Source organism: Serinus canaria, chromosome Z, assembly GCF_022539315.1.
Source record: "Serinus canaria isolate serCan28SL12 chromosome Z, serCan2020, whole genome shotgun sequence".
NCBI classification, from domain to species: domain Eukaryota; kingdom Metazoa; phylum Chordata; class Aves; order Passeriformes; family Fringillidae; genus Serinus; species Serinus canaria.
In genome coordinates this window covers 45,303,534-45,329,257 of record NC_066343.1, presented here as the reverse complement: position 1 = coordinate 45,329,257, position 25,724 = coordinate 45,303,534, and the positions used below count along the sequence as shown (strand labels likewise).

The 25,724-nt window shown below is 38.5% G+C and overlaps 1 protein-coding gene across 1 annotated transcript; it reads left to right on the top strand.

Annotated features, from left to right (window-relative positions):
• Positions 1 to 1,450: 1,450 nt before the first annotated feature.
• On the top strand, positions 1,451 to 22,039 carry LURAP1L (leucine rich adaptor protein 1 like). Its single transcript, XM_030236644.2, has 2 exons — positions 1,451 to 1,650; positions 21,133 to 22,039. Exons 1-2 carry the CDS (start codon positions 1,453 to 1,455, stop codon positions 21,505 to 21,507), a joined length of 573 nt encoding a protein of 190 aa, XP_030092504.2. The 5' UTR covers positions 1,451 to 1,452; the 3' UTR covers positions 21,508 to 22,039.
• Positions 22,040 to 25,724: the final 3,685 nt, after the last annotated feature.

The window sequence follows — 25,724 nt, the reverse complement described above, 5'->3', positions numbered from 1 at the left end:
TCAATATATCAAAAGAGAAATTCAGGAAATGTTTGGGGGTGGTGGCAGGTAAGAAGGAAGATTCTTACTTGTAAGCAGCTGGTTTTGGCTTTCTTTTCTGAGAAGAGTATTAATGGTGTTTTGTCATATGAACCAAACATACATGACAAACATGAGAAAATTAAATGTCTTTTCATATGTGTCTCACACAGTATTTCCAGACAATTAGTGGTATAAAAGGGTTATAGTGATAAAATGAGGACCCTGGTTGAAAATCAATGTCCTTTTAAGGTTTCAGATACATCTGCAGATTTTTTACTTGACTGTACTGAACCCTTGTAAAGGTCTCTGATAATAAATCTTGTCTTTTAAAGTACAGATGAAATTATTTCACCAAAAACATCCAGTTCGCTGTAAAAACATTTTTTTCCCCAAGTCCACCACACCACATTTTGTGATTAGAGTTGTTATAGAGGACCTGACGCCTAGAGTGGTTGGCCTCGCTTTCTCAACCCCCCGACATGTGTCAGCTGTAGCTCCACAGATGCAGCTATTCACACTTTAGTGCCTAAAATGTTTTTCATGGTGGAGCATCGTGGGACAAGGAGCAACAAGACACATCCAGCACTGCTATCTGCACAGCCAACAGGTGCCTTGCTGTCAGTTGGAGCAACTGACTAGCTTGCAAGCTCTGCTTCTTAAAGAGGAGGGGAACAAAAAACAAACAAAAAAACCCCCACCAAACAACAGAAATATAAAGAAGAATGCAGTTGCCTGCAATAAAATTTGTTAAATGAGTGGGAATACCATTCACACTGTACTTATACTCCTATTCCTTGTGGGAAGGGGTGAGTGTTTTTCTCTTTTTTTTTTTTTTTAAACTTCTTTTTCTTTTCCTGTTCCTTCCTTTCCCTTTCCCTTCCCTCCCTTTCCTCGTCTTCCTCTCTCTTTTTTCAGTTTTCTTCTCTTTTTTATTTTTTCGCTGGTTCCCTTTCCTTTTGCCTCTCCTCTCCCTCCCCCCGAGCCGTCCCGGAGGGACACGGTGCTCCGCGGCCCTTGCGGGCGAGCGGGCGGTCCCCGCCGTGCGGGGGCGCCCCGCGGCCGCGGGCGTGCCGCGCCTCAGCGCACAGGCACCGCGGTGGGAGGGCCGCGCCGCGCCTCTTCCACCTGCCCGCGGCTTTAAAGTTGCAGCCGGGCGGGACGCGGGATGACTCGGGTCGCGCTGTGCCGCCGCAGCTACTGGGGCGCGTCGCGGTCTCCTGCACGAAGCGGGGCCGTTTTTCCCCCGCGGCCGAGAGCGGGCGGGAAGGGCCGGCGCGCCCAGGAGATGCCCGAGCCCGCCGCGGGTCCTCCGCGCGGCGCATCCGCCGTCGCCGGGGCTGCCGCGGTTCTCCGCGCCCCCGCGCCCCGGCAGCGGCCGGGCGGGCGCGGGTAGTGCCGCCGCTGCCGCCTCGGGCCCCTGCAGGGCGAGCCATGGAGCCCGGCGCCCCGCCTGACCTCCGCGACGTCGAGCAGAAGCTGGGGCGCAAAGTGCCCGAGAGCCTGGCGCGGCCCCTGCGCGGGGAGGAGCTCCCGGACCGCCCCGCCGCCGCGGCCCCCGGGCCCCGCCGCCGCCGCGCTGCCGCCCTGGCCCGTCTGGAGACGAAACTTCAGCTCCTGAGGCAGGAGATGGTGAGTAGCCGGGCGCTGGCCGCAGCCCTTCGGCACCGCCGCCTCACGCTCGGCAGCACCGGCGGCGGCCCGGGACGGGGACTGCGCTGCCTGCGCCCTGCCGGCGGCCCACCGCGGGGAGGAGGTGCTGCCTGCCCCCGGAGCTGCAGCCGCCGCGCATCCGTCGCCGGTGGGGCCGGGCGGCAGCGAGGGCTCTGCTGCCGGCTGGGAGAGCAAGAGGCCGCTCGTCGGTGCGGCGTAGAGCGAGGCACTTGTCGGCTCTTTTCCTCGCAGCGGGACAGGGACTCGTAGTTGGCTTCTGTTCTTGTCAGCTCGTTAGAAGTACTGAAAGCTGGAGTACCAATCAAAGAAAATATGCACTATCCCGTTATTTTAACTGCATTTTCTGCATTGCACCTGTTTCCTGCTCATGGCTAGCACCTAAAGAGACACAGGATATTTTCAGGCTGGAAATTTGGCCTGGAATTTAGGGACTTGATTGCTGGACTTAAGTGTAAAGAGACTTAATTAGTTCCAAACAGGCTGATGAAGAGTAATTCTTGAAAAAAAACAAACAACTATTTCTACTTTGGTTGAATGGTATATTTTCTTCTGTCAGTGATCTGTGATAGGACTATTCTGTATCCTGTAGTTTAGGTCCTCTAACTTGTTTACTCGCTTAGTGCAGGTGCTTGTCTTACTTTTTATGTCACCATCTCAATAAATTTATTTTGCCATAAAACTGGTTATTTTTCTCAAAGACAAACCAAAAGGAAACTCTTTGCAAGCAAGTGATGAAGTGATTAGTGAACACTCAGCAGATAGAATCTTGACAATGCAGGTCACCTCAGATATGTGAACATACATTGCTTCCATTTTTATTAGTGAGTGCTATGTAAAGTCCCAAAAGACACTTTTTAGTAGTGGTTCTTTCCATGGCTCCTATCACTAAGCTTATTTGAAAATGGGATGAAATTTGTTCTGGTTGGGATGCGGATTTTTCTGGCAACATGTTGAGATAACTTTATGCAACAGTCTTGGAACTCAGCCATTTACAGCCTATAAATCAATATTATTCTGTGTGAACAAGCTCAATGCTACACCACAAGTCCCTCTACAGTGCTACATGTAGGTACATAGTTGTGTGGGTTTGTAAGGGTTTTTAAATAATAAGTGTGCTGGGCAAAAAGGGGAAGAGAATGAATATTCTGAGAGTTAATAGCCAAGATGGTAATGTTAATCTTGAGGTGTAACTTAGAAATTACACCTGCTGTTGTATGGCTTCATATTATTTACAAAATCTCCACAAATCAAACTATCAGTGTGTTCTGTAAACATCTTTTAGCCACCTTTCAGTACCTAGACTGGGCCAAACAAGAAAGCTGGGTAGAAGGACTTATGACAATAGCATGGAGTGACAAGATGAGGGGGAACAGCTTTGAACTGGAAGAGGGTAGATGCAGAGATGTTGGGAAGGAGTTGTTTACTAAGAGGGTAGTGGGGCACTGGGACAGGGGCAGTGCCCCAGAGACATTGTGGGTGCCTTTCTGCTTGTCATTTGGAAGGTGTCCCTGCATGTGACTGGGAGCTTGGAACTAGATGATCTTTAATGTCACTTCCAACCGAAGCTATTCGATAATTTTAAGTAAGGATTACTGGGAGTTTCAGTTTTAATATTGAGTAAGACACTGTCTGCTTATGTCATTCTTATTTTTTTAATTTTAAGCTTGCATGACGGTGATACAATGACCTGCAGGTAGCTTATCATGTAGGTGATGTCAGACTGCAAAGGAAGCAAATAAGGTAGCCACAGTTTTTGACGGAACATGACTGTTCATGTCAAGACAACTAGGCCTGTTAAGGGAGGGGGACCTGAGTGAATTCACCTTTTTCTTTCAAGCTGGTCTCTTCACTTAACTTTGCACTTGCAGATTTCATGTCACACTCTTCCTTTGGCCTCTTCTTCCTCCCTGCATCCAGTTCCTCTCTTTTCTCTTCCTGCCATAACCAGAAACATGTTTTAGTCCCTCTCCTGTTTTTTGTCACATTAATGACTGACTTTTCTTATCTGAACTAATTTCTCATGCTGAGTAAAAGGAGTTAAGTTATAATGCTCTTACCACTTCAGTTCTGGATATGCCCATTAAACCACCAGTACAATGACTAACTGTGAAGTATTGGTACCCTATCTATACCTTTCCCATGCTCTCAGCTGTTTTCTGTAATCCAGAGTGTGAAAGTGAACTACCTTCCTGTATTCTTTTTCTCTTGTCTCTGGCATCTTCAGGATTTTCCTCAACCCTAAGGATTTCTTCAGCTTCTTAATCTGTCACTTTCCCCTCTGCAGTTTTCTTAGTGAACATATTTTATAAATTTAAGAACAATATCAGGTAAAAATTGTGGGTCCATTCCATGTTTTTTTCCTCTTTTTTACTGCATATCATTTCCAAGATGGAGCTAAAACATCTATTTTCTTGTTTCACACCTCTTTCTAATACATTATTCTTTGGCTTTGCTTCAAGGCATAGGAGGTCTTGGACATGCAGAAAAGTAGTCTATAGCTGCTGTGGTAGTAAAAGTGCAAAAAATGGAAACAACTAGAAAACCAAGTGTCACGTGTTCACCTTTCTTTTTCTAGTTGTACAATGATGGCAGCTTCTACAGCTTACTCAACTGAATTTTGGATTCCGTGCCTCTGCTTTTGTTATTTCATGATTTCAGACTTGTCAAACCCAAGGTTATTGAGGACCTTCTTTTCTAGTGGTCTCTTAAAAAAAAAGAAAATGTTTGACTGTGAGCTGCAGTATCTGACAGATAGATGGGGTGTATGTGGCAGCTGTCTGGCTGAAGGACTTGAAGCTTTCCCTTGCTCCTCAGATTTTTTTGCAGTTCAAAATGGTTCTTTTTACCTCAGGCCTGATTTTGTTAATGGCCACTGAAAACACATACAAAGCACACAGCGTATCTTTCTTGAAATACCAATCTGCTTGGCCAGGTTTACTTTCCTTTTCTAATCCTACGTTTTCCCATGAAGGCCATGATGGAGAATACATTGGATCCTGAAAACCTTTGAGTTATAAGGCCATAAATTAGAGAACAAGCAAGATGTAATTGCCAACGTGAGTCAAAACACTGTGCTCTGGTCAAACTTGGGTGGAATGAATACCTCCCACTATCTGACCCTTGATTCAGTATGAAATTTGTCACTGTTAAAATCTTTCTTCCTGTGGTCTTATAGGTGGAATATTCAGTTGGGGAATATTGAACATAAACCTTTATAGCTGTAGCCTTTTTTCTAGTGTACCATGCTCCTGAGGACACCATTCAACACATGCACTTTCACTGCAGTAAATGATCTGTGAGTCTCATTCTTCAGCCTGAAATGATACTGCTTGTAAAACCTCATTTCTCCTTCACAAGTTGTGGGGTTACTCAACGGGAGATTTTCTTTAACACTGAAAGAAAGAGATTGGGTGGGTTTTTTCCCTTTTAATTCAAAAGTTTCTGAGCTCAGCTCTTTAATGCCTCTTTGCAACCTAGAAATTTAAACACAGTATAGCCTGCATTGCATACAAAAAATTTAAAAAATGTTTTACATAAAAATATTAAAGGCAGAAAAAAGAAGCTGTATCTTGGAAGTGAGGGATGGATGGCAATGCTGGGACTTTTAATGAGATTCCTTCCAGTGAATACTGTTAAGAATCAAATTTTGTTAGTGAGTCTGATCATCCAGGTGGGTATACTGACTGCAGCAGTTTTTAGACTGAAGGATAAAAAAATCCCATTTTCAAGGAGCTGAGCGTGCTAAAGCCGTTTAAGATAGAGGAATATTCTTCATGCTAACTCATTAGTTGAGTTTTCTTCTCCTTTGTTCTCCTAGTTCAATTTTAGTGTTAATTTTTTTAAGGCAATTAACATTGATCCCTGACAAAATGAAACTGGAATTAAGGCAAATGGGATAATTACAATGACAATCCTTCTTGGTGTTTTTGATGGTTTGGTTTGTCTTGTTTTCTTTTTGCTTTTTCATTGGGTTTGGGTTTGTTTGGTTTTTTTTTTTAACCATCCCTAGCGCATTAATGAAGTTTCAGGTTGGAGGACAGAGCTGTTGTAACCCTATTCTACCATCTCTAAAGAGTCTGACAAAATTCATATTTTCTCAGATTTATTAGATCCACAGTTTTGGACAATCTACATTTATTAGTTTCTTTGAAGGACTGATTTTTAAAAATCTACAACGGTGATTGAAATATCTCTTTAACACATGCTGTAGGTGCAGGCTGCTACATTCACTCTTTGTATGATAACATCAGTTGTCTTAACTGAAGCCAAGATCTGGCTTCAGTGTGTCTCATCAGCAATGCAAAGCTGTGTATCAGATGCTGGTTTTCGATTAGATTAATTCTAATTTTTGCTTAAAAACTTGACTGAAGATAAAATCTTAAATATAAAATTACTGTGTGGGTGAGTTTGATTAACCTTTGTTTCTTAATGAGCCATTATTCAGTGAATCCCTGAAGTGAGGCTCTTACACAAAAAGGCATACAGAAATAGAAATTAACTTATTTACCCAGGTCCTCCTGAAGTTCACTGAAAAAGGGGCTAATCCTTTATCTTGCTAGCAAGTTCTCTCCATATCCTCCAGTTTGCATGATCTAGAAGAGGAGTTTGTAATTTTTTTCATATAGCGCAGATTGGGCAGCGGTCATAACAGGGACTCGTTGAAACGGTGTTATAGATTAATCCTTAGGGAAAATAATCAAATCTAATAAGGAAAAAATGGGACCTAATTATAGTGCCAGTACTTTGCTGAGTTTTCCATCTTTTCAGATTATCTCTGGTAGGATGAGTTGACCAAGGTTATATAAATTAATACATATTTAAACATATGTTTTGACTGACAAATCTCACTCGGTGTCTGGCAGAAGGATTTGAATTGTAGAACATCTCAATGTTGTACTCAGAGTTTACGTCTGTTCTTACTCAGCTTTAGCTGCTGCATGGCCAAGAGTCCATGAAAGCTCGCTGGTACCTTAGCAAGCACCATCAGTGTGAGATAGTTCAGTATACATGCATCTGTCTGGTGTGAATCATCACAGTAGCATCAGGAATACCAAAGTCAAGACTTCCAGTTAGACTGCCCATGTACTGTGAGACTTTTGCCAGCTTTTTTTTTCAGAGAATATGTATTATAATTTCATTATTCCTTCCTGATTACTTTTTCAAGAGTAAAAGAAACATTGAAGTTGATCTTTGATGTCTGATTCCTGACAGTTTGTAATGAAATGACGTGAATACTAAACCATTTCTGCACAGAATTGTACAGTTTATGACAACTTTTAGCAAATAGTTTATAACCTTTCTGGTGCATCATAGTGGCATGGCTTTCATAGAATAGCCTGTGGTGAAAGGGCTGTTTCATAATGGGACTTCAGAAGACCATCTGGTTTCACATTTAGAAGGAAAGAGAGTCTAGGTGACATTGTCAGTCACCCCGTCCATCTTGAAAACCTCAGCTGTGTAACTGGGGAGGTTGATTGCCTTTCACTGAAAACAGCTGAGCTCATATTAAGATGAAACTTCTCCTGGTCCTCTTTGTATCAGCCCAAATTACTGGAATGTTGTGAGGAGATACTCCTATCTCCAAGACTACTCTAGGGAGAAAAGACATACCTCCTTAAGTCTTTTATCCTATGGTAGATTTTTCAGCCATTTGATCATCATCATTTTGTGTGGATGCTTTCTTTTATGTGGTTACTTATGGCAACAACAAATTAAAATTACCTTTTGTGTATGAGCAGGAAAAACTTGAAATGCACAATACCAAATATATATATTAAGCAGAGGTGATCACCAGCAAGTGCATTTCTACTCTTCAATACTTCCTTTTTCCTAACAGTAAATAGTAAAAGAAAAATAATGGATTTTCAATTAATGTTTTAAAGGCTACTAGATTATTTGTCTGTTTTCTACCCTCAAGGTTAAAACCTAGTAATCCTTTCACAGTGGATATGTTTATTTTCCATGTGTTTCATTTCTCTCCATGTCCTGGAAGGGAGGCTGGTTCCTGGAATCTGAAGCAAATGAAGTTACAGGAGTGAAAAGACAGAGGATCTGAGCTGTTGAAAAGCAATTGGAATTCAATTAAATTGAGTGCAATTTCTCTGATGGATTTAACCTGCATTTATAAAAATGGAAATAATGCTTACTATATGTAAGCAGTTCCAAAAGATGGTTCTCAGTTTACTGTTTGTAAAGATGAAGAGCTCTGATCATAAAACTACAAGACAATCTCATAATAAAAGGCAAACTTTTTTGTTGTGAAGACAGACTCATAGCCTTTGCTATTCAGCCTTACTCCCATAAATGTGTCCCATAAATTATAAGCATTTTCCTGTGGTGTAAGTGTTTGTGGTAAATAACTGGAAGCAGCTCTGATCTGGAGGGTGACCAAAATGAGTGACCAAAACACATCCAGAGGGTCCATAAGCCATCTTGTACTAAATCTTTGAAAGATATAAACAACATAGTTCAACATTTCAAGCTTTTTCAAATCTAGAAGGATATTGGGATGGTAATTTATTTCACTGGTCACTTGTTCTCTGTTTCAGTGCTGAGTCCCTCTGGTGCCTGCCTACAGATAAAATGTGTCTGAGAATCCCTCTCTTTGAAGCAGCTCTCAAGCAGGTTTCTCTTCTTCCATAGAAATAGATAGGAAGGACCCTGGAGAATAAATATATATATCAGGTACATAAGTGTATAAAGTCAGCTACTCCATTTTGTCAGGATATGCAAACTCACCTATAGCTTCCATAAACATGGAAAAGAACACCAATGCAACCCTGGCCTCAGCAATCCAGTCCTTGTCTATCCCGACCAACCTAGCCATTCTTAACACTTACAGTTTGTCAAGAGAATGGTATGGCACATTTCTTAATTAACTGTAAACACAAACTAGCTAAGCTGCCAGAGAAGTTATCTGAATGTTTCATTTGTCATGCTGTACAATAAACTCCTCTCAATGCTGTATGGCCCTGGTGGGTGCAGTGCCAGATGAAGTGAAAGCATTTAGTGACTTTAAAGCAATGGTAAATTGGTATTTAACTACTGGGGGTTTCAGATTCTATAAACATTTCACTGGCATAATTTGTGATTTTGTTTGCTGCTGTTAGATATCAGCTGCATTCAGTACTCAAGTGCTTCCAGAAGAAGAGCCACTTTGCTGCATTCTGGTTTAGCTATGAACCCTGTCTCTTTATAGGTACAGAAGGAAACACAGCTAAGAACTATAATGCAACAATTGCTTCCAAGCTCATTCAGGATTTCCATTGATTTAAAGAAATGTTGTATTTGAGATAGTTGCACTGCTCTTGTTAGCTCAGACACATGCTTATGAGCTACAGCAAACATTACTTTCTTAACATTCAGTTTAAAAGACTTTTTAATTTAAAAACTTCAGACTCAGATCTTGATTCTTCCAATAATTGTAAATTACTAGAAAAAAGCAGTCCTGACACTGAGGAAACTATGAAGCATTTCTGTGGAAGGAGGAAAAGGTTTATTGTTTAGCCACCTCTTTAGAAAACCAGTGAAAATTATGTACACAGGCCTCTACTCAGCCCTGGTAAGGCCATATCTGGTGTGCTGTGTGGGGATCTATTTTGGGCTTTCCAGTTTATGACAGGGAACTGGTCCAGCAGAGGACTATAAAGATGGGTAGGGGTCTGGAGCATCATCTCTCTTATGAGGAAAGCCTGAAGAAACTGGGCCAGTTTAGCCTGGAGAAGAGATAACTGAACAGGGATCTTACCAATATGTACAAATATCTTAAGAGTCGCTGTCAAGAAGATGGGACCAGAGTCTCTTCAGTGGTGCCCAGTGACAGGGCAAGGAACAATGAGCACAAAGTGAAATACAGGAGGTTCTATCCAAATATAAGGAAAAGCTTTTTTACTTTGAGGGCAACTTGGCACTGGGACAGTGCCCAGAGAGGTTGTAGAATCTGCCTCTCTTGAAATTTTTAAAACCTGCCTGGACTGGACCCTGTTGAACTTGCCTTAGCAGTGATATGGCATTAGATCAGAGGTTCTTTCCAACTCCAACTCTCCCGTGATTCTCTGATTCTGAATATCTAATGTTCTTCCTGGAGTGAGATTAATATGAACCTTTATAAGTGTGCCTGGAGAAGACCCGTTCCAGCAACATTGAAAGGCTGGAACAGCCTTTAGAGTTTGACAGCTAATACAAACCATTTTCTTTGTTAGACAAAGGCAAATGGTGCCTGTTTAGCACAAAGTGGCTAATAATAAAACAGTGGCAATGTAGGGGGTTTAGCTTGGATTTTGATGTTGAAGAATCCTTTTCATGGGCAGGAAGGTTTTCTGACTAATGGGATTTAGATGGGCCTGAACAAAAATATGACAGCTTGGAGAAGTCATTCAAGGAGTCATCATAAACTTTAGGCTATTTTTCTAGTCTTCTTGAAACTATACAGCTATGAGATGAGCAGATATGAAGGCAGAATAATTTTTACAGGACTTTTCCTGTTCTGTGACTTCAACTACATTTTTGCCTTAACAGGGCTATTTCAGCCACTGTGACTGTTAATGGTTTGTCCACATGTCTTGGCAGAATTGTGCAGTGCTCTGAAATATTTTTATTTCAATTGGTGTTATGTGGCAGGGTTCTAGTGTTACAGGGTTGTTGGAGAAAATTGTAAATCCTGATGCATCAGAGAGAGGAGAAAGCCTCTTTGCAAGAGAAGAGAGTAATAGTGATGTTCTTCAAAGGCCTGTGGAATTTACTTCCTCCTTTGTTACCCCCTGCCACTGGTTGCTGCGACTGAGACAGGGAAATGGAGGCAGGTTGCTGTTTTCCCCGTAGCCAGATGAGGTAGCCATCTGTGATGATAACTTCATAAAGCTGCTTAGGCATTCACCAGTGCAGAGCATCAGTCCACCCATTTCAGACAAGAAAGAAAATGAAACCAAAGCAACACTATGATCTTTAATATTTTGTAATTTCTTTCCTTCATTTTTATTAACTTGTACTCTGTGAAGTTTATTAACAAAATTATTTCAGAAGAGCTATTGCCACCCCTTTTCAAATACAACCAAACTTCTCTAGTCCAAATCTGCTGTGTTTTCCTTGACTAGTTCTCTCTTTTCCCAGGTCACCTTTGGTTATTCAGAAAGGCCATATGTGTCTTTTCCTAGCCATGTTTTGCAAGTCTTGCACCTTATTTTTCCTCCCCAACTAGCTTAGTAGCCAGTACTCCTTGTAGAAGAAGAAATGAGAAATGTAAGCAATTATCTTGATTCCTTCTAAAGCAACTCATCCATCTGATAACTGCATTGACAGATATGATTAATATTCTTTGCTGAACTAGAATCACATCAAAATGCCCCAGTGCTCTTCTATGTAGAAATCTTCACTAAGAACAGGTTTAAGTGTATAAAGAGTATATAAAAGTATATGACATGAGCTAGAGTTGTTTAGGAGAAGCTGAGGACCGCACTATGTGGTGTAGATAATAGTTATCAATCAGAGAAAAGATCAAATAATGTCGAAAGATGTTGCCTACAGTGCCTGGTCTTGCCTTGTAGTTAATAGTTGATGACTGGTTACTCTTAGTACCTTCTGACATCCTTGCCTGGAAGCATAAGATGTGTGTTTGTTTAATTGTTAATATTCATTGATAATCACAACTTGTGACCTCTGGAATGAATTGCTGTGGTGTGTTCTGTGGGAAACAAAGGGCTCTGTGGGTTTTTGAGCCAAAAGGGCTCAAAAGTTGCAGCTGGTGTAGTTCTCAACAGCCTGCTCAGCTTGTTGTGCTGGCCAATTTCAGTGTTTCAGCTTGCGAGAAATGGTTGTAGCCTGTTGGCTCCTTGATTTTTGTTTTTTAGATCCCAGCTGCAGGTTAGCTGCTAGCTGTTTGGTACCATCTCAGTGGATGAAAAAGAACTAAATCACTTACTTTTTTCTAGATACCTGGAAGTTTAAAAGGGTGTTTTTGTTCAAAGGACTCAAAATAGGCAATATAATGTCATCTAAAGACCTCAAACTTGCTAGTACTTTCAAAGACATGTAAAGACCGTGTAGGGACCCTATTTTAGAAGAATGAGGAGATTTGGATGAGGAAAAATGAGGCTGAATTTGAAAGACATGACAAGTAGGTCACAAAGTGAACATTAAGGAAGCAAAACAAAGCCCCTTATTTTTTAAGATAGTGATGCCTTTATTTTCAGAAATTTAGCATGGAAACACAACCCTCATATTGTTTTAATAGTGGAAAAATCCCAGTTATCAGCAAATCAGTTTCTAGGACTACTAAAACGTTTTTAGGAGCATATATGATAATTTATAATACCAAGGCTGTCTTGAAGTTTTTATTCTTATCCAGATAAACCTTTAGTAAATAGGACAGATTGCCTTTACTAGAGATTTGATTGTTAGATTAAAAATATGCTTTCAATAGATACAGCCCATCTCCTGAACACAGAATTGTTTCAAAGAGAATTCCATTTTGACTTCTAGGGAAATTAAGGCAGAGATTTTTTTTTTTTTAATTGTATGTGTCTTTCCAGTGGTATTGTGAAAACAGACTTGAATTTCAATAGATTTCAGATTTCTCCCCAGTATTACTATTGTTGTGTCTCAGTTGCAATTCAATGAAGAGTTGAGTGTTTTGATGACTTTTTTTATAGGTTTGTTTTGGGGTATTTTTTTTTACGTTTTAAAATGTTTTCAAACTTTACTGTTATCTCTATAAAGGCGGTATTTTCAAACTTTGCATATACCTGTAAGCAAACCCTATTATCTTCTTTTATTTTAGTTGTATGCTTTTGAGTATATTTCCACAGGCCAGTATTGAAAGTAATTAATTTTGAAGGGATGAACAGGTATGGAGTGGTTATTATATTTTTCTTTTTTTTGCATTGTGTTTTTAAGAGTATGTTTTTTTTGGTCATGACAGACATAAATAAGGCAGAGAGTGAAATCCAATAAACAAAAAAAGAAGTTACATATGTTCTTTAGCCCCAGTGCTGTCTCATGCTGGTCAGAAGGCACATGCAGTCCTGCATTGTGGCTGGTGTCCAGAACATTTTATAATGATGCTGTGATCGTCCATCTGCTGTAACACTTTCTGACACCCACAGCCAAATGTTACAGCTTCATATTGACCTGAATGTTTGCAATGGAGTTATTTAGTCTGTCAACAAATGTGGGTCCATATTATGGATTGTTCTGGACATGTTCACCTTTGTCATAGTAGATACATATCTAAGGTCAGATGGTGCTTTTTTTGGCAGTAGTTTGAGATATTTGGAAGCATTCAGTAAAACCTTCCAGCAGCATTAGAAGTTTTTCCTCTTCACAAATCCCTGCATTTTCTCACTGCTTTCTTTCATGTAAATTCAGCTAAACTTTAAAAGAGTCGGGATTTTCCTTTCATATTTTTTATCCTTCTGTGATGGTATGTTTCTCTCTTTGAATTTTGTGCTACTTCCATTTATTTAAAGAGCTTATTAACATTTATTTTATTTGGACAGTAGGTGAGGAAATATGAACCTAACTAATTAACTTTTTTTTCCTTCTACTTGCTCTCAGTTTTATGTAATGTTTCCTTTTGAATTCATTGTCCTGTCTACTTAGGAGATACTTAAATAGCTTCATCTTTTTCCCAGCAAAATTAAGAGATGGCGAAAAAACTAAAGCAAACAAATAAAAAAATACTTTCCCCCCTATGAATTTTTTTATTACACTTAAGCATACAAGAGACCTCAAAAACTATAATGTTAAAAGAAAAAATGTATCCTACTGATCAAATGATTCATCTTAATCATTGGTATGTTACTGTTAAAGGTATTAATGCACTTGGCAGGCTGCCCGCACATACTCCCCAGACAAGGACCATGCATATTTCAAGGCAGTGAAAAAAGGCTTTGAGATTCACTTTTGCTATTTTTTCAGAGATAATATGACTAAACAATTGCACAGCTTGGTGGTATGTATTTCCCTCTTGAGTATAAGGGAAACAATTATTATGCATAAAATTAAAATATTAAAATAGAGAAATGTAAATAGCCAATACTGTAATTTCCTATATCAGATGATGACCATATTAGCATAATATTTTGTTCGTATATTTGCAAGATACGTCCTTGAAACCTGCTCATTGAGTTAATTATTCTCATTGCCTACTGAACTAACTTGCTGTCTCATGAAGTTGCTGTGCTTCCTAATTATTCTGGTGTATTCTCCTACATTATTCCGGTGGTGGCTCAGACCTGACCTGCCCACTTCCTTGCTTTAGCTAATGGATTGGTAAGCTTTCTTTACAGTAAAATCCTTTTGTGGATGATGTGGAATCACATGGTCTTTCTCCTTCCTAATTAAAAGTCAACCTGCTCAGAGCTGTGTTTTGTGGCTGCCAAATTTTACAGACAGACCTGTGGAAATACTTATTGTGAGGACTTGGTGAAGGATTGCAGTGGAAATACAGGAGCTTGAAGCAGGACAATGGCTAGGATAGAGCCTCTGTTTAAATTACCTAAGGGTGCAGACAGAAACTGAAAACTCAATGACTATTCACTTTATGAGCAGCATGGGAGTTCAACAATTGTAATGAATTCTACCTAAAAAAATCTGATATGAAGGTTTTAACAAATTTGGATTCTTCAAGAGATACAAGATTATAAACAATCTCTTGCAAAAGAAGTAAAAAAATTAAGTGATCAAAACTTCTGTGGTCTGCCATGATATTTTTATTGTGACTCATTTATGGAAGTACAGCTGAGAAAGGTCAGTGTTAAATTACTCACTTTGCAGAAAGAATGTAGATCAGTGAACCATAACTACAAATCAACCATGGATCACAAAAATTTAGCTTTTGTATATATATGTGTCTTTTATATGTGCTTCCTCATTATCTGAAGTTTACCACAAGCCTAAAAATCAGAAGAAAATTAATGAGAAAATGGTACAGCAAGACATTATAACACAAGTCCATGCTAAAAGAAACAAGATGCAGAAAAAGCTGTTGATCTACATTTTTCACTGTTGACTGAAATTAATTTAGCTTGCTCAGTGTCAGGTAAATCACAGTCAGAGACAGAAGGCATAATGAAGAACATTGCATCACCTACCTTGTCTCCACCAGTCTCATCCTCCTCCAGGCTTTGGTCCACATCTCCATTGTTTTGAGAGAACTTTATAGAGTTTCAGCCAGGTTGGTTGGGTTAGCTTGAATTATTCTGGTGTCTGAATTTACCGCAGTAAGTTGGCTTTGCTGTGGAGTGCATGTGGCACATTCCCACAATCAGTTACTGTTCCTCCATACAGATGCCTTCCAGTTAATGACAGTAAACTTGTCTTCTTGCTCTCTGTCATGAAAACTCCCTTCATTTTTAACAGGAGATACTGAACATTCAAATTCAGGTGAAGTTCAAATTCAAAAGTCAGCCTAGGTATTCTAATTTTTTTCACTTTGATCCTGAAATACCATTGTCTAAAGCAGCATAATTATATGAAAAAACCAATGCAAACACCTTGAATCAGTGGGACAATTTAGAAGCAGGCAAAACAAGTAAAGACATGCAGATGCATGTATTTTAATTTAAGTAGCTCCTGCACAGCCTGGTAATCATTCTGTGTATTAAAGGAGTGGACATTATTTGTTATTTGTGATTTGATTTTATTTTAGACATGTTAAATGGGAAAAAAGAGCATCTCTTTTACTCACTGGTGTTGAGAAGCTGTTGTAGTATCACTTTTAGTTTGCTGACCTTCAAATGGCATGCTTCACACTTTGAGGTGATGGCTTATGAACAAATCCTGTGCATGTCTCCAGACTTATCCATGTTATAAACCTGTTAACTTAGTGACTCCAGTTAAATAACATTTAAATTCACATATTTTGAATTTTGGATTTTGAATAAGTTGCTTATGGTATTTTAGCTTGTTTTGGTATCACAGAATTTGTCAATGAGGTTTTATTGACCCATTTTTTATCCTTATATTTGTATTGTGAAAAGACTTGAGTAATTGCCAACCACTGTTTTATTTTCCTCACCTTCATCTTTTGCATCTTAAAATAATTTCCTTAGTTACTTTAAAACTTGTTATTCAGTAGTAGTAAAAGTAATGCCAGGAGAAAATGGAATAAGGTTAGCTTTTTTTCAGAAGAGACATCTCAGAATGCAAAACAAATTATTATTTGGACATTGATTGTTAGGGGTTTTTTTGATGGCATCTGGAATTAATTGATAGAATTTACTATTTTATGAAAAGCTGTGGTAATCTCCCTTTTAAAACTTAAAGGGGAGGTAGGCATAGATGGCAAGCTCTTCATCCTGAATGATAAAGGACATGGAAGAAATTGAACAGGAAAGCAGAAAGCTATCTCTGACACATCCTAGGAAATGGAAACAATAGTAGCATTAATACTCCTGAACCATAGTGGTTATGCACACATATTTAGTATGGAAAAGTTCTACTGGTTTGAAATTCTGTTTGTAAAAAGTGTGATAGAGATGGGTGTGGTAGCGTTTAGCAACAGATGGAATGGGCTGCAGTTAGTTTCATTTAACCCTCCCCATGTTTGTTATTTCTGGAAGACTTCCCAGGCCTGAAGGTCTGAGGGACTTTTCCAGGAGTACTGTACTTTGCTACTGTTTCCATCCACTTATCATGGAATTGTGTCCAAACTCAATATGTTTTAGAAACAGATTAGAGCTGCTAACCCTAGATTCATTTTGAGTTTATGTGCAGAATGGAGCTTCTGATCTGAGTGATTTAAATAGCTCCCTGAATCCATTAAGTTGTAGGTATAAGATGTCGTCGGTTGTGACGACTTACTTCACTGTGCTCTGGCTAAAAGACTTAGCCTGAAAAAGAATAACTTTATTATTTAGGTTCCCTCACTTCTTTACCTTTTACTATTAGACTCTTTACAGCACAGAACATGAAAGTGTTGAGAAGAAATGAAATTGAAATAATTTAAATAAACTTAGGGATATCTTTTCCTCAAACCACATTTTATGGTTGCCACTAATATCCTTGCAGAGTTCCCGTAATTAGAAGAAGCAGCATGTGAACCCAGCAATTTAAAAGAAAGTAATCTGCAAGAAGAATTTAGCACTTCAAACAGCTTTCACAGCTTAGAAGGTATATTTAACATTCATTTTAGTTTTGCCATTTCTGGAAGGAAAGGTGACCCACTGTGTTTGGAACTGACTGGAAGCAATTTCTGCAGAACATGCAGCAGCAAAATGCAAGGGTGTTTTGCCCAAATTGTGACTACAAATGTGACTTTGATCCAAAAGCCAAGTGATCAATGTGCTACTCGTGGTGACTGCCAGGAAGCAATAATTGTCTTTGTTAGCAGTCCTGGTCATTAAGAGTTTTATTCTAAAAGCAATAATCTAGTAAATCTTTCTCAAAATTACTGAATTATAATAAAAAATAGCATGAATATTTGTGTGTCTCTCTGCATATATACATACACAAAAGCCCTTATGTTTATATATATATATATATATATATATATATATATATATATATAAATTTTCTTGAATAAATTATGAGAGGGAGACACAGACAGATGTTTAGTCCAGCTATTCCTTCCAGATTAAAGTTCTGTTTTTTTCCAAATGCTAATCTGTGCACTTAGACTACCAGAATGTGTTACTTGAAAGATTCTGTCACTTTCATTTCATTCTTTTCTCTTGCTGTGACTAGCTCTTAATGGTAAAGATTTAGTATCTTTCCTGTGATCAGCACTATTGCTGAAATATACGCAGCAAGACTAAGCAAAATATATAAAAGTTAACCTGTAACAGGAAATTAGTTTTTACTCTCTTATAGTTTTCTTTATACACTGTAAGTTTTTGCTGAGAACTGATCCATAATAACACACACCTTCCCTATGGTGGTCATGTGCTCTAGCTTTAACTTTAGGGACAGCTATAAAAACTGTTCTAAAAAGCCTGTATTAGCTATGATATGCTGTTTAGATTGTTCCTGAAATGCACCTGTTACTGTGCATAACAAATGCAGCTGTTAAGCATGGTGAGATTTTATTGTGTTTAGTCATGTTAGCTGAACTGTCTTGGACTGACTTGTTTACTCCAAACACACTCCCAAGCTTGTATACTCCAACAACTCCAAGATAAATGGGTTGCAGCTACTTAAGTGAGTAAAAGCTCATGTGATTATGTCTATGCTATAGCACGTAAGGGGCAAAAAATGTCATTTTGACATTTGTGTGTTAGTGAACAGATGATGAAGTAAACCATATTAAAGAAAGATGACACTTGTTAAACTACTTTTTAGTATTTGCTGTAGGAAAAGCACACTCTTGATATGGGAGATTTGGAATGACATGTTAGCTAGGAGGAGGATTCTAGTACTCAGGAATGCAAAGAATTGCTTCCAGTAAGGCTCTTCCACAAAATTCCTGAAGCTGTTGCTGTATTTACAGAAAAAAATTATTTCCTGTGAACTAAATCTGAAATATATGAGATGTCTACTTATCTAAAAAGGACTGTTTCATTTGAGTCATGTTGGTGCTAGTTTTGTTAAGCATTTCCTTAATCAGCCTTTTGGGAAACTTGTTTCTGAGCATGTTTGTATTCAGCAAGTTGCTGAAGTCTAAAGTTGCATTTGAGATGCTGGGTAATTTACTGCTTTTGTGACAGCCTAGTTGCTGAGCAAATGGTTTATAATGATGTACTGGTTAGAGTAGAGGAATTGGCTTGGGCAGGAGAACTACAAAATTGTCAATCCATTTTCATAACCTCACTTCTGAAACAATGATAGATGGACAATATTGTTAAAACTATGAATGGTATGTAGAGCTGTTTTGCACAGTATCAGGTCAGCTGTGCTAAATCTTGTGATACTGGATTGAGAATAATTCAAAAGTCATTCTGGGGACTGGGGAAGGAAACTGGGAATACATATGATGGTTACACAGGCAGTCTATTACTGGCAAAACTTGAAATTACTTTGCATTGTTTTGTCCCTGACCAGTAACTAAGCATGCACCAGCTGCTCACTCACACTCCCCTCGTCTTCAGATGGAATCAAGGGAGAGAATTGGAAGAACAAAAGTGAGAAAACAACAGAGACTGTAACAAAGACATTTTAAAAATTAAGGAAATAAATGAACAAGTGATACAAAGTCAGTGACACACCATCTCCCACTAGTAGACCAAGCCAGCCCACAGGCAACAGCTGTATAGAAAAGTTTAAATGCACAATGCACAGGTTTTATTGCTGGGCACAAAATACTATGGCAAGAAATAACCATTTGATGAATTCTGATCAACTGTCCAATCTCTGTCCACTCCACTCATCTTTCTCAATCCTAGTCTACCTGCTGAGGGTGCAGAGTGAAAAAAAGAAAAGGCCTTGATTGCACTCCCTGCTCAGCAATAGCTGGGACACTGGAATACTACTTGTCGGAACTCAAGACATACCTCTGGGAGTCTGGAGTTTCCTGGGACCCTTGCCAGGGGGCTCAGAGACCCTGGCACACAGCCCAGAACACCAGCGGGTTCGAGTGCGGGCCATGGAACAGCTTGGCACCTTTGCATGAGGAGATAGAGGCCACGGCAGTTTAGATGGTATAGGGATAAAGTATTCACAGAGTGTAAATGTAGGTTTTAGGATTTTTGGTATAGGGGTTTCTGGTGACAAGATGGAGGGATTTGGGCGTGTCTAGCCTTTCTTCTTCTTCTCTACCTCCATCTTGTCTGGTGATGTTGGCACTTTTAGATTGGTCTAGAGTAGAAACTCACTGTCTAGCGTAGATGATAGGTATTGGAAAATAACTGTAAATATTGTACACGTAGTTTGTAGTATATAAAGATAACACCGCCCTGGGGGAGGGGGAGTGCCTCTGACTGTCCTGCTGAACGGATCTCGGCTGGACAGGGAGAAAGAATTTTATAGATAAGATGTAATAAATAACCTTGAGATTGAAAAATGAAGAGCCCTGACTCCTTCTTCAAGCACCAGGCTGGGAAAAGAAACTTTTGAACCTTTTCGGGGTCACTCTGACCAGCTAGAGAGAGAGAGACCCCGACAGCTACTGACATGGTTTGGTCACAGATACAGAGCAAAACCATAGCAGCTGCTAGGAAGGGTCCTAGCTGGATCCACTACAATCTTCTTCAGTATCTAAGAGAATAAAAATACATTAAAATAATTTTTGAACCACTGTACTGGGTCAGGGAAATTTGGGATACTGAGAAGATGGCATTTGAGTACGGAAAGGATCATGTTCACATTATAAACTTGGCTAAACAAGATACAGTCTTTGCTTCCTGAAAATACTCATTCTGTTCCAGTCCATTGTATATGAACAATACAGGTGCTATTTTTCTTTACAATTGTGGACTTGGAGAATTGTATAAAATATCTGTTGTCTGATTTAATAGATCTTATTTGTTGTTACTTTATTTTTCAGTTGAGTGAAGACTTTCAGATTTTCAATATGGCACATAAGACAGGGTCACGGATGATTTTCTCCATTATCTGTGATGTTTCAGATGAGGAGAAGGAAGCAATGAATATAAGCCTTAAGTCTCACCTTTATTTGTCAGCTGAAGTGGCTTTAAAAATGGTTTCTGTAGTTTGGCTGTGAAGGAAAACATTAGGATGGTTAACTCAAATATATCTGTGAAATGCAACACTGTAATATACCACTTTGCATTACTATTAACACTTCTGTGTGTTTGCATCAACCACCACAATTAAGTGAGAAAGTAGGAGTTTGTTCCTAATGTCCACTTTTTATTTAGTTAGCTGTGGCAAATGCTTGCTCCATGCCTGTAATATGTGGTTAACTCTGAACTTCATCACCTTCATCTAATATGGGTTTTAATAACTAAAAGGTACAGTTTCAATAAGTTAAATATTTCAACTCTCAGACATTCGTATAGCAGATTTTAGCATCCACTCCGGAGTAGTGTGAGTAAAAGTTAAATATCCACAACCTTTTTTCCAAATTTTGCACATCTGAAAATTTTAGGTTTCCCAAGTAACCATAGTAAGGATAACTTGGGGTGAATGCCTAGACATCTGTAGCTGTAAGTATCTTAGATTAATGGTAAATAGAAATGGCTTTGTGTCTTGCTTCTCTGATTAGTGAAAGGCTATCCCCAGGAGTTGTCATAGCAGCTGTGTTTCTCATCTAAACAGCATTGTACCAATGTACATACAAGTTTTGCCATTGACTATCAGTCCTGTTAATGGAGTGCTTAGGGAGGCTTTGTTACCAGGTTCCCACTTAACCTGAACTGAAAGTATTAGTACAGGTATACTTTTGGGGCTTTTTGTTTATTTGCTTGTGGGTTTTTTTGCTAGTTACTGAAATATATTTGTCCTAGATAAAAAAGTTGGACTTTTTTTTGTGTTTTATTTTAGCCCATTCAAGCCTGCTCTTCGGCTTGATTATGAAAAATGTAATTTTTTAATTATTTTGCCTTGTAGATTAATCTCCGGGCCACTGATGTGAAGCTTATGCGCCAGCTCCTACTCATCAATGAAAGTATTGAATCCATCAAGTGGATGATTGAAGAGAAAGCCATAGCCAGCAGAGGCAGCAGTTTGAGTGGAAGCCTGTGCAGCTTGCTAGAAAGTCAGGAGACATCCCTTCATGGCAGCTGTAACAGTTTACAAGACTGTAGTGATGGACTGGATGGAATATCAGTGGGGAGTTATTTGGACACCTTAGTAGATGATGTCCCTGGTCACCAAACCCCTTCAGATCTGGACAAATTCAGTGATTCTTCTGTCACGGAGGACTCACAGTCTCTGCATAAGCATCCCAAAATTGATTCTGATGAGTACTACTGTTTTGGTTAGTAAGAACAAGTTCCAGTGGGACACAAATGCACTTGTACTTATCCTTTTTCTTTGCTGCTATTTCATGTGCAAAACCCCTAAAGTCCTCTTGGAAGGAGGATATAATATGATACTTCAGTTCTATTGCGTAACTTTTCTATTGCTTCTAATGCATTTTCTCCTTGATGGGTTGGGCTTGTCTCATCCTCCTCCTCATATTTTCTTAATTTATTGTCACAAATTTTTTTGTTTTAATTTTTTACAATGCTGTATTTACAAGCCTGTAAAAGTGGTCAAGGAAAAAACTTTAAAATGAAACATCAGAGAGTGAGTAATAATTTTGTATTTGTTGTTAATAAAACATCTTCTGATAAATATATGTTGTCATAAATTTTCTTGACTACCACATCTGGCCTTTCCAAAAACACTGTTTATATTGAGCCTTAAATCTGAATCTTGAAAATACCTCTACAAAATAATTTTCCTTTTCTAAGTAGTGAAATTTGATTCTGTAAAGCTGTCTTCATTTGAAATACAAAGTATTTTAAACTTTTATGTGTGTCTTTCTTTCATTTTGCAATGTTCTCTTGTCTCTTGCCTAATTTTAATGTTAAATTCTGATTCTAAATTGTTTTGATTTTTTTTTTTAATTCAGCAGTTTTACCCTGCTGTCTTCTTTTCCTGTTTACAAGTAAGAGTTTGCCTTAACTTTTTTGTGCCTACTAGTGCAGTTGAGAGCTGCAGCTAATAAATTGTATTGGAAGTAGCTGAGAAGTAAAACAGTAACTGTTTCACGTAGAGCCTCTGTTTTTGATGCTGCCCTTGGTCCCTGCTTTTGTAACGATTAGGAGGTAGATTTTTCTTTGAAGTGCTTCAGAATCATAAGAAACCCCCCAAGATTTTATCCTTCTATGGTGATAAGAAAATTATAGCAAAATAACTGGAATTGAACAGGATACTAACAGATGATGAATCTGTATTTCCAGCATACAAACAGCGAAAAAGGTATTGATACTTGCACATCATTTAGAAGTGTTCTGTTTCACCAAGTTTGACTGTATTCCTATTGCCAGTGAAAGCGTGAAATTCCCTCATTAAAGTAATGTTTACTAAGTGTAAGACAGGCTCCCATTTAAAAACTATTGTATATGTTCTGAAGGAATACAAGTACATGCAGCATTTGATGTATGTGGATTTGGTTCATTCTGAGGTACTCCAATAAGGTTCTGTTCATCCAAGCCATGCTTCCAGGGATCCATCTTGTCCAGTCTTGAGCAAGATCGAGCATAAAGAAAAGGTAAAAAAATCAAGAAATTGAAAGTGGTAATTTGTGCTCTGTGATCAATTCCATCACTTATCAATATAGAAGATGTCTGTGTCTCTCAGAATTAAAAAACAAGATGTATATTTTGCTTTGGTCATCATGATAAAAAACTTGGCAAAAAATTCTTCCCAGGATGACGTTAAGTAGAATATTGACTGGGAATTCAAAATAGATTGTATTATTTTCAGTTATTTTAATCTAGGGAACAGAACTAAAAAGAACTCCCTGATATAAAACTCTGACTCTCTTGAAAGTTTTTCTACCTTTATTGCTTGGCATGGAAGTCGAACATCAAGAAGTATACACTCTCTAAATGAAATGTGAATGTGCAGTATACAGCCTTTCCTTCTCCAACTGAGATTTTGGGCAGTAGGCCAACAAGTACATAAAATTTTTTCACTATGAGGAAAAATCAAAGAATATTCTTAACATAGCTTCTCAAATATCAAACTATGCTGAACTTACTTAAAGGAAAATACAGCCTGTATCTGTCACCTACTCACTCCCAACTGTAACACTGGATAAAGAGTAATTTAATCAGTGATAGATTTATCACATTATGATTTAAAAGTCCATTTAAATGGGAATCCAAGAAAGGGAAACAAAAACCCTACTAGTAGAAGCAGTAAAGCAAGAGCTGTACGTGATTAGAAGCTTTTATTCCTCTATGTCTCTTGACTGGAAGTGGGGAAAGAGTACAAGTGCCAAAACACAGATGTCAGAAGACTGCTAGGAAAGAACAAGTGTTTCAGGTGTTGTTTCTGATATCCAAGAACATGAACACTTTGGTTTTGATACTTGAAACATAAAAGCTTCAAAGATTTAGAGCAACTTTTATTTTTTAATTGGAATTACAAAATAAAAGTTGGATTTTGTAGTCAAAAGATAATGATGTACTCTTGACTTGCCACGTGAAGACAGACCATGAAATTTGAACATCTAAAATTAATCAAATGACTTTGAAGTGAACTATAACTTGACTGTTTAGACAATGGAAAATCCAATGTTCATTAAGCAACTGTTCCAACTGACTTGTTAACTTAGTTTTTAAACAGTTTACATTTTTTTTCCCAGCTTCCTCTATATTTGGCTGACCTTGGTCTGGCAAAATCCTTGTGTGGCATCTGGGAATCTGGGCGCCCTCTTCCAGCAGGGACTTCCTTTTAACTTCTGATCTATTTACAGAACTAAAAAAATAAAATGATGAGTAGAATAGGGAAAAGTATATGAAAGCAAAAGCTATGTCTGTTTCAAATGGATAAAAGCAATAGAATTAAAAAAAAAAAAAGGCACAGACAAATGCTAAATTTTATTCATTTATTCTGTGTCACTTTTTATCACCTTAGCTCTTTTGAGACTTAGCGTGCTTTCAGGACTTTCAAGACACTTTGTAAAATCACAGGTGATGAGCAACATCCAGTCCACTCCTGTTTCTATGCCTCTGACTGAAGTTTTGTCTTTGAAAGACATTCTGCTGTGTAAGCTGTGTAATTCAGACACAATAAGGGACACTCAAAAATATGGTAAATTTAGTACACTTTCTCTTTTAGGATGCTTGTTTCCTGTTAATGAGAACCAGCTAGTAAATGGATGTGCTCTTGTCCACAAAAAGCTATTGAAGGAGGGGAGGAAAAAAAACCCTAACATTTTCACATCTGAAAACTGGGACTTTGAAGATTCTGCCAAGCCAGTCTTGTTATGACATTTTGAGGCACTTTCAAAAAAGCAATTAAAATTCTTTGAAATCTCCCTGCTAGCTGCCAAGTCTAGTATTGATCTCAAGGTTGCATTGGCTCATGAAGAACCAAGCAGGAGCTCTTGAATCATTCATCAGGTGGGCAGAGACGTTGCACTAGGAGACCAAAGACAATAAACTATCTCTGCCTTAGGAAGATGAACTGCCCTTGTCCTATAATAGAAACAAGATTCTTAGAAAATACAGAAATCTGGTGTATCTTCTTAAAGCAAACCCTGACTTTTGAAGGGAGTGGTAAAAGGCTGCAAGTGCTGTTGAATCACTTGAAGTCTAAAAATCTTTGTCTGTATTTCTCTCTGAAAAAAAAAACTTTTTCAGGGTGGGTGAAGTGAAGTCTGAAAGGTGGGTGAAGTCTGAAATAATGTCTGGTAGCTGCATATCATGTAATCCTATGTAATCAACTGAGAAACTGTGGAGGTTTTGTTTAATAATCTTAAGCAGTTATAAGCTGTCGAAAAAGCTTGTGCCAGTATTTTTCATCTTGCCAACACTTCTGAACCAAGGCTAAAAGATGTGTCTTTGATGAAAAGAATTAGTGTATACCAAATAAACATGAGATCAGTAGAAAGCATCAATCACCTTACAGCAAAGGAGGCTTTGTTTTGCTTTAAATGCACTTAACAGCAAGTTTGTCTTTCTCAGAATACCTATGAATTTACTATAGAAACAGTTTAAGAGCATCCTACCCTGAAACAAACAGAAACTTTCCCCTTACATAAATTAAAAAGAGATTAATGCTGCCTGCACTTGACCTTCCCATTGGCCAGAGATTAAATTTCCCTACTAAGTATGTCTGGAGTGAAGATAAAACAACTTCTTTCCCCTATCATGGAATTTTCTATGCTGTGGCATACCACCAATTGGGTAAGCAACATTTATGAAGTTCTTTTAAAAGCTTATTCTTCCAGCAAACATGTCTGGTCTTCCAAACTGGTATTTCCTTATAATCTTTCTTGGTTATAGTAGCTGGATCTCAAAATAAGGATGCTTGATAAGATATGTCTTTTAGTTACTGTTAGGGAACCGCATGATACAAATACCTAGTAATAAATACCAGTAACAAAATTTTTCTTTAGGACAGGGAGGGAAGGGTTGTTCTTGCTTTGTAGATGGGTTTTTTCTTTGTGTTTCTCCTTCTTTTCTTTTCTTTCTTTTCTT

What these genes read in the sequence shown, in the direction of transcription:
- LURAP1L (XM_030236644.2), top strand. Translation starts at nt 1,453, where the DNA reads ATGGAGCCCGGCGCCCCGCCTGACCTCCGCGACGTCGAGCAGAAGCTG. An exon ending in AGCTCCTGAGGCAGGAGATG is followed by an intron (nt 1,651 to 21,132) that starts GTGAGTAGCCGG and finishes TTTGCCTTGTAG; the next exon opens with ATTAATCTCCGGGCCACTGA.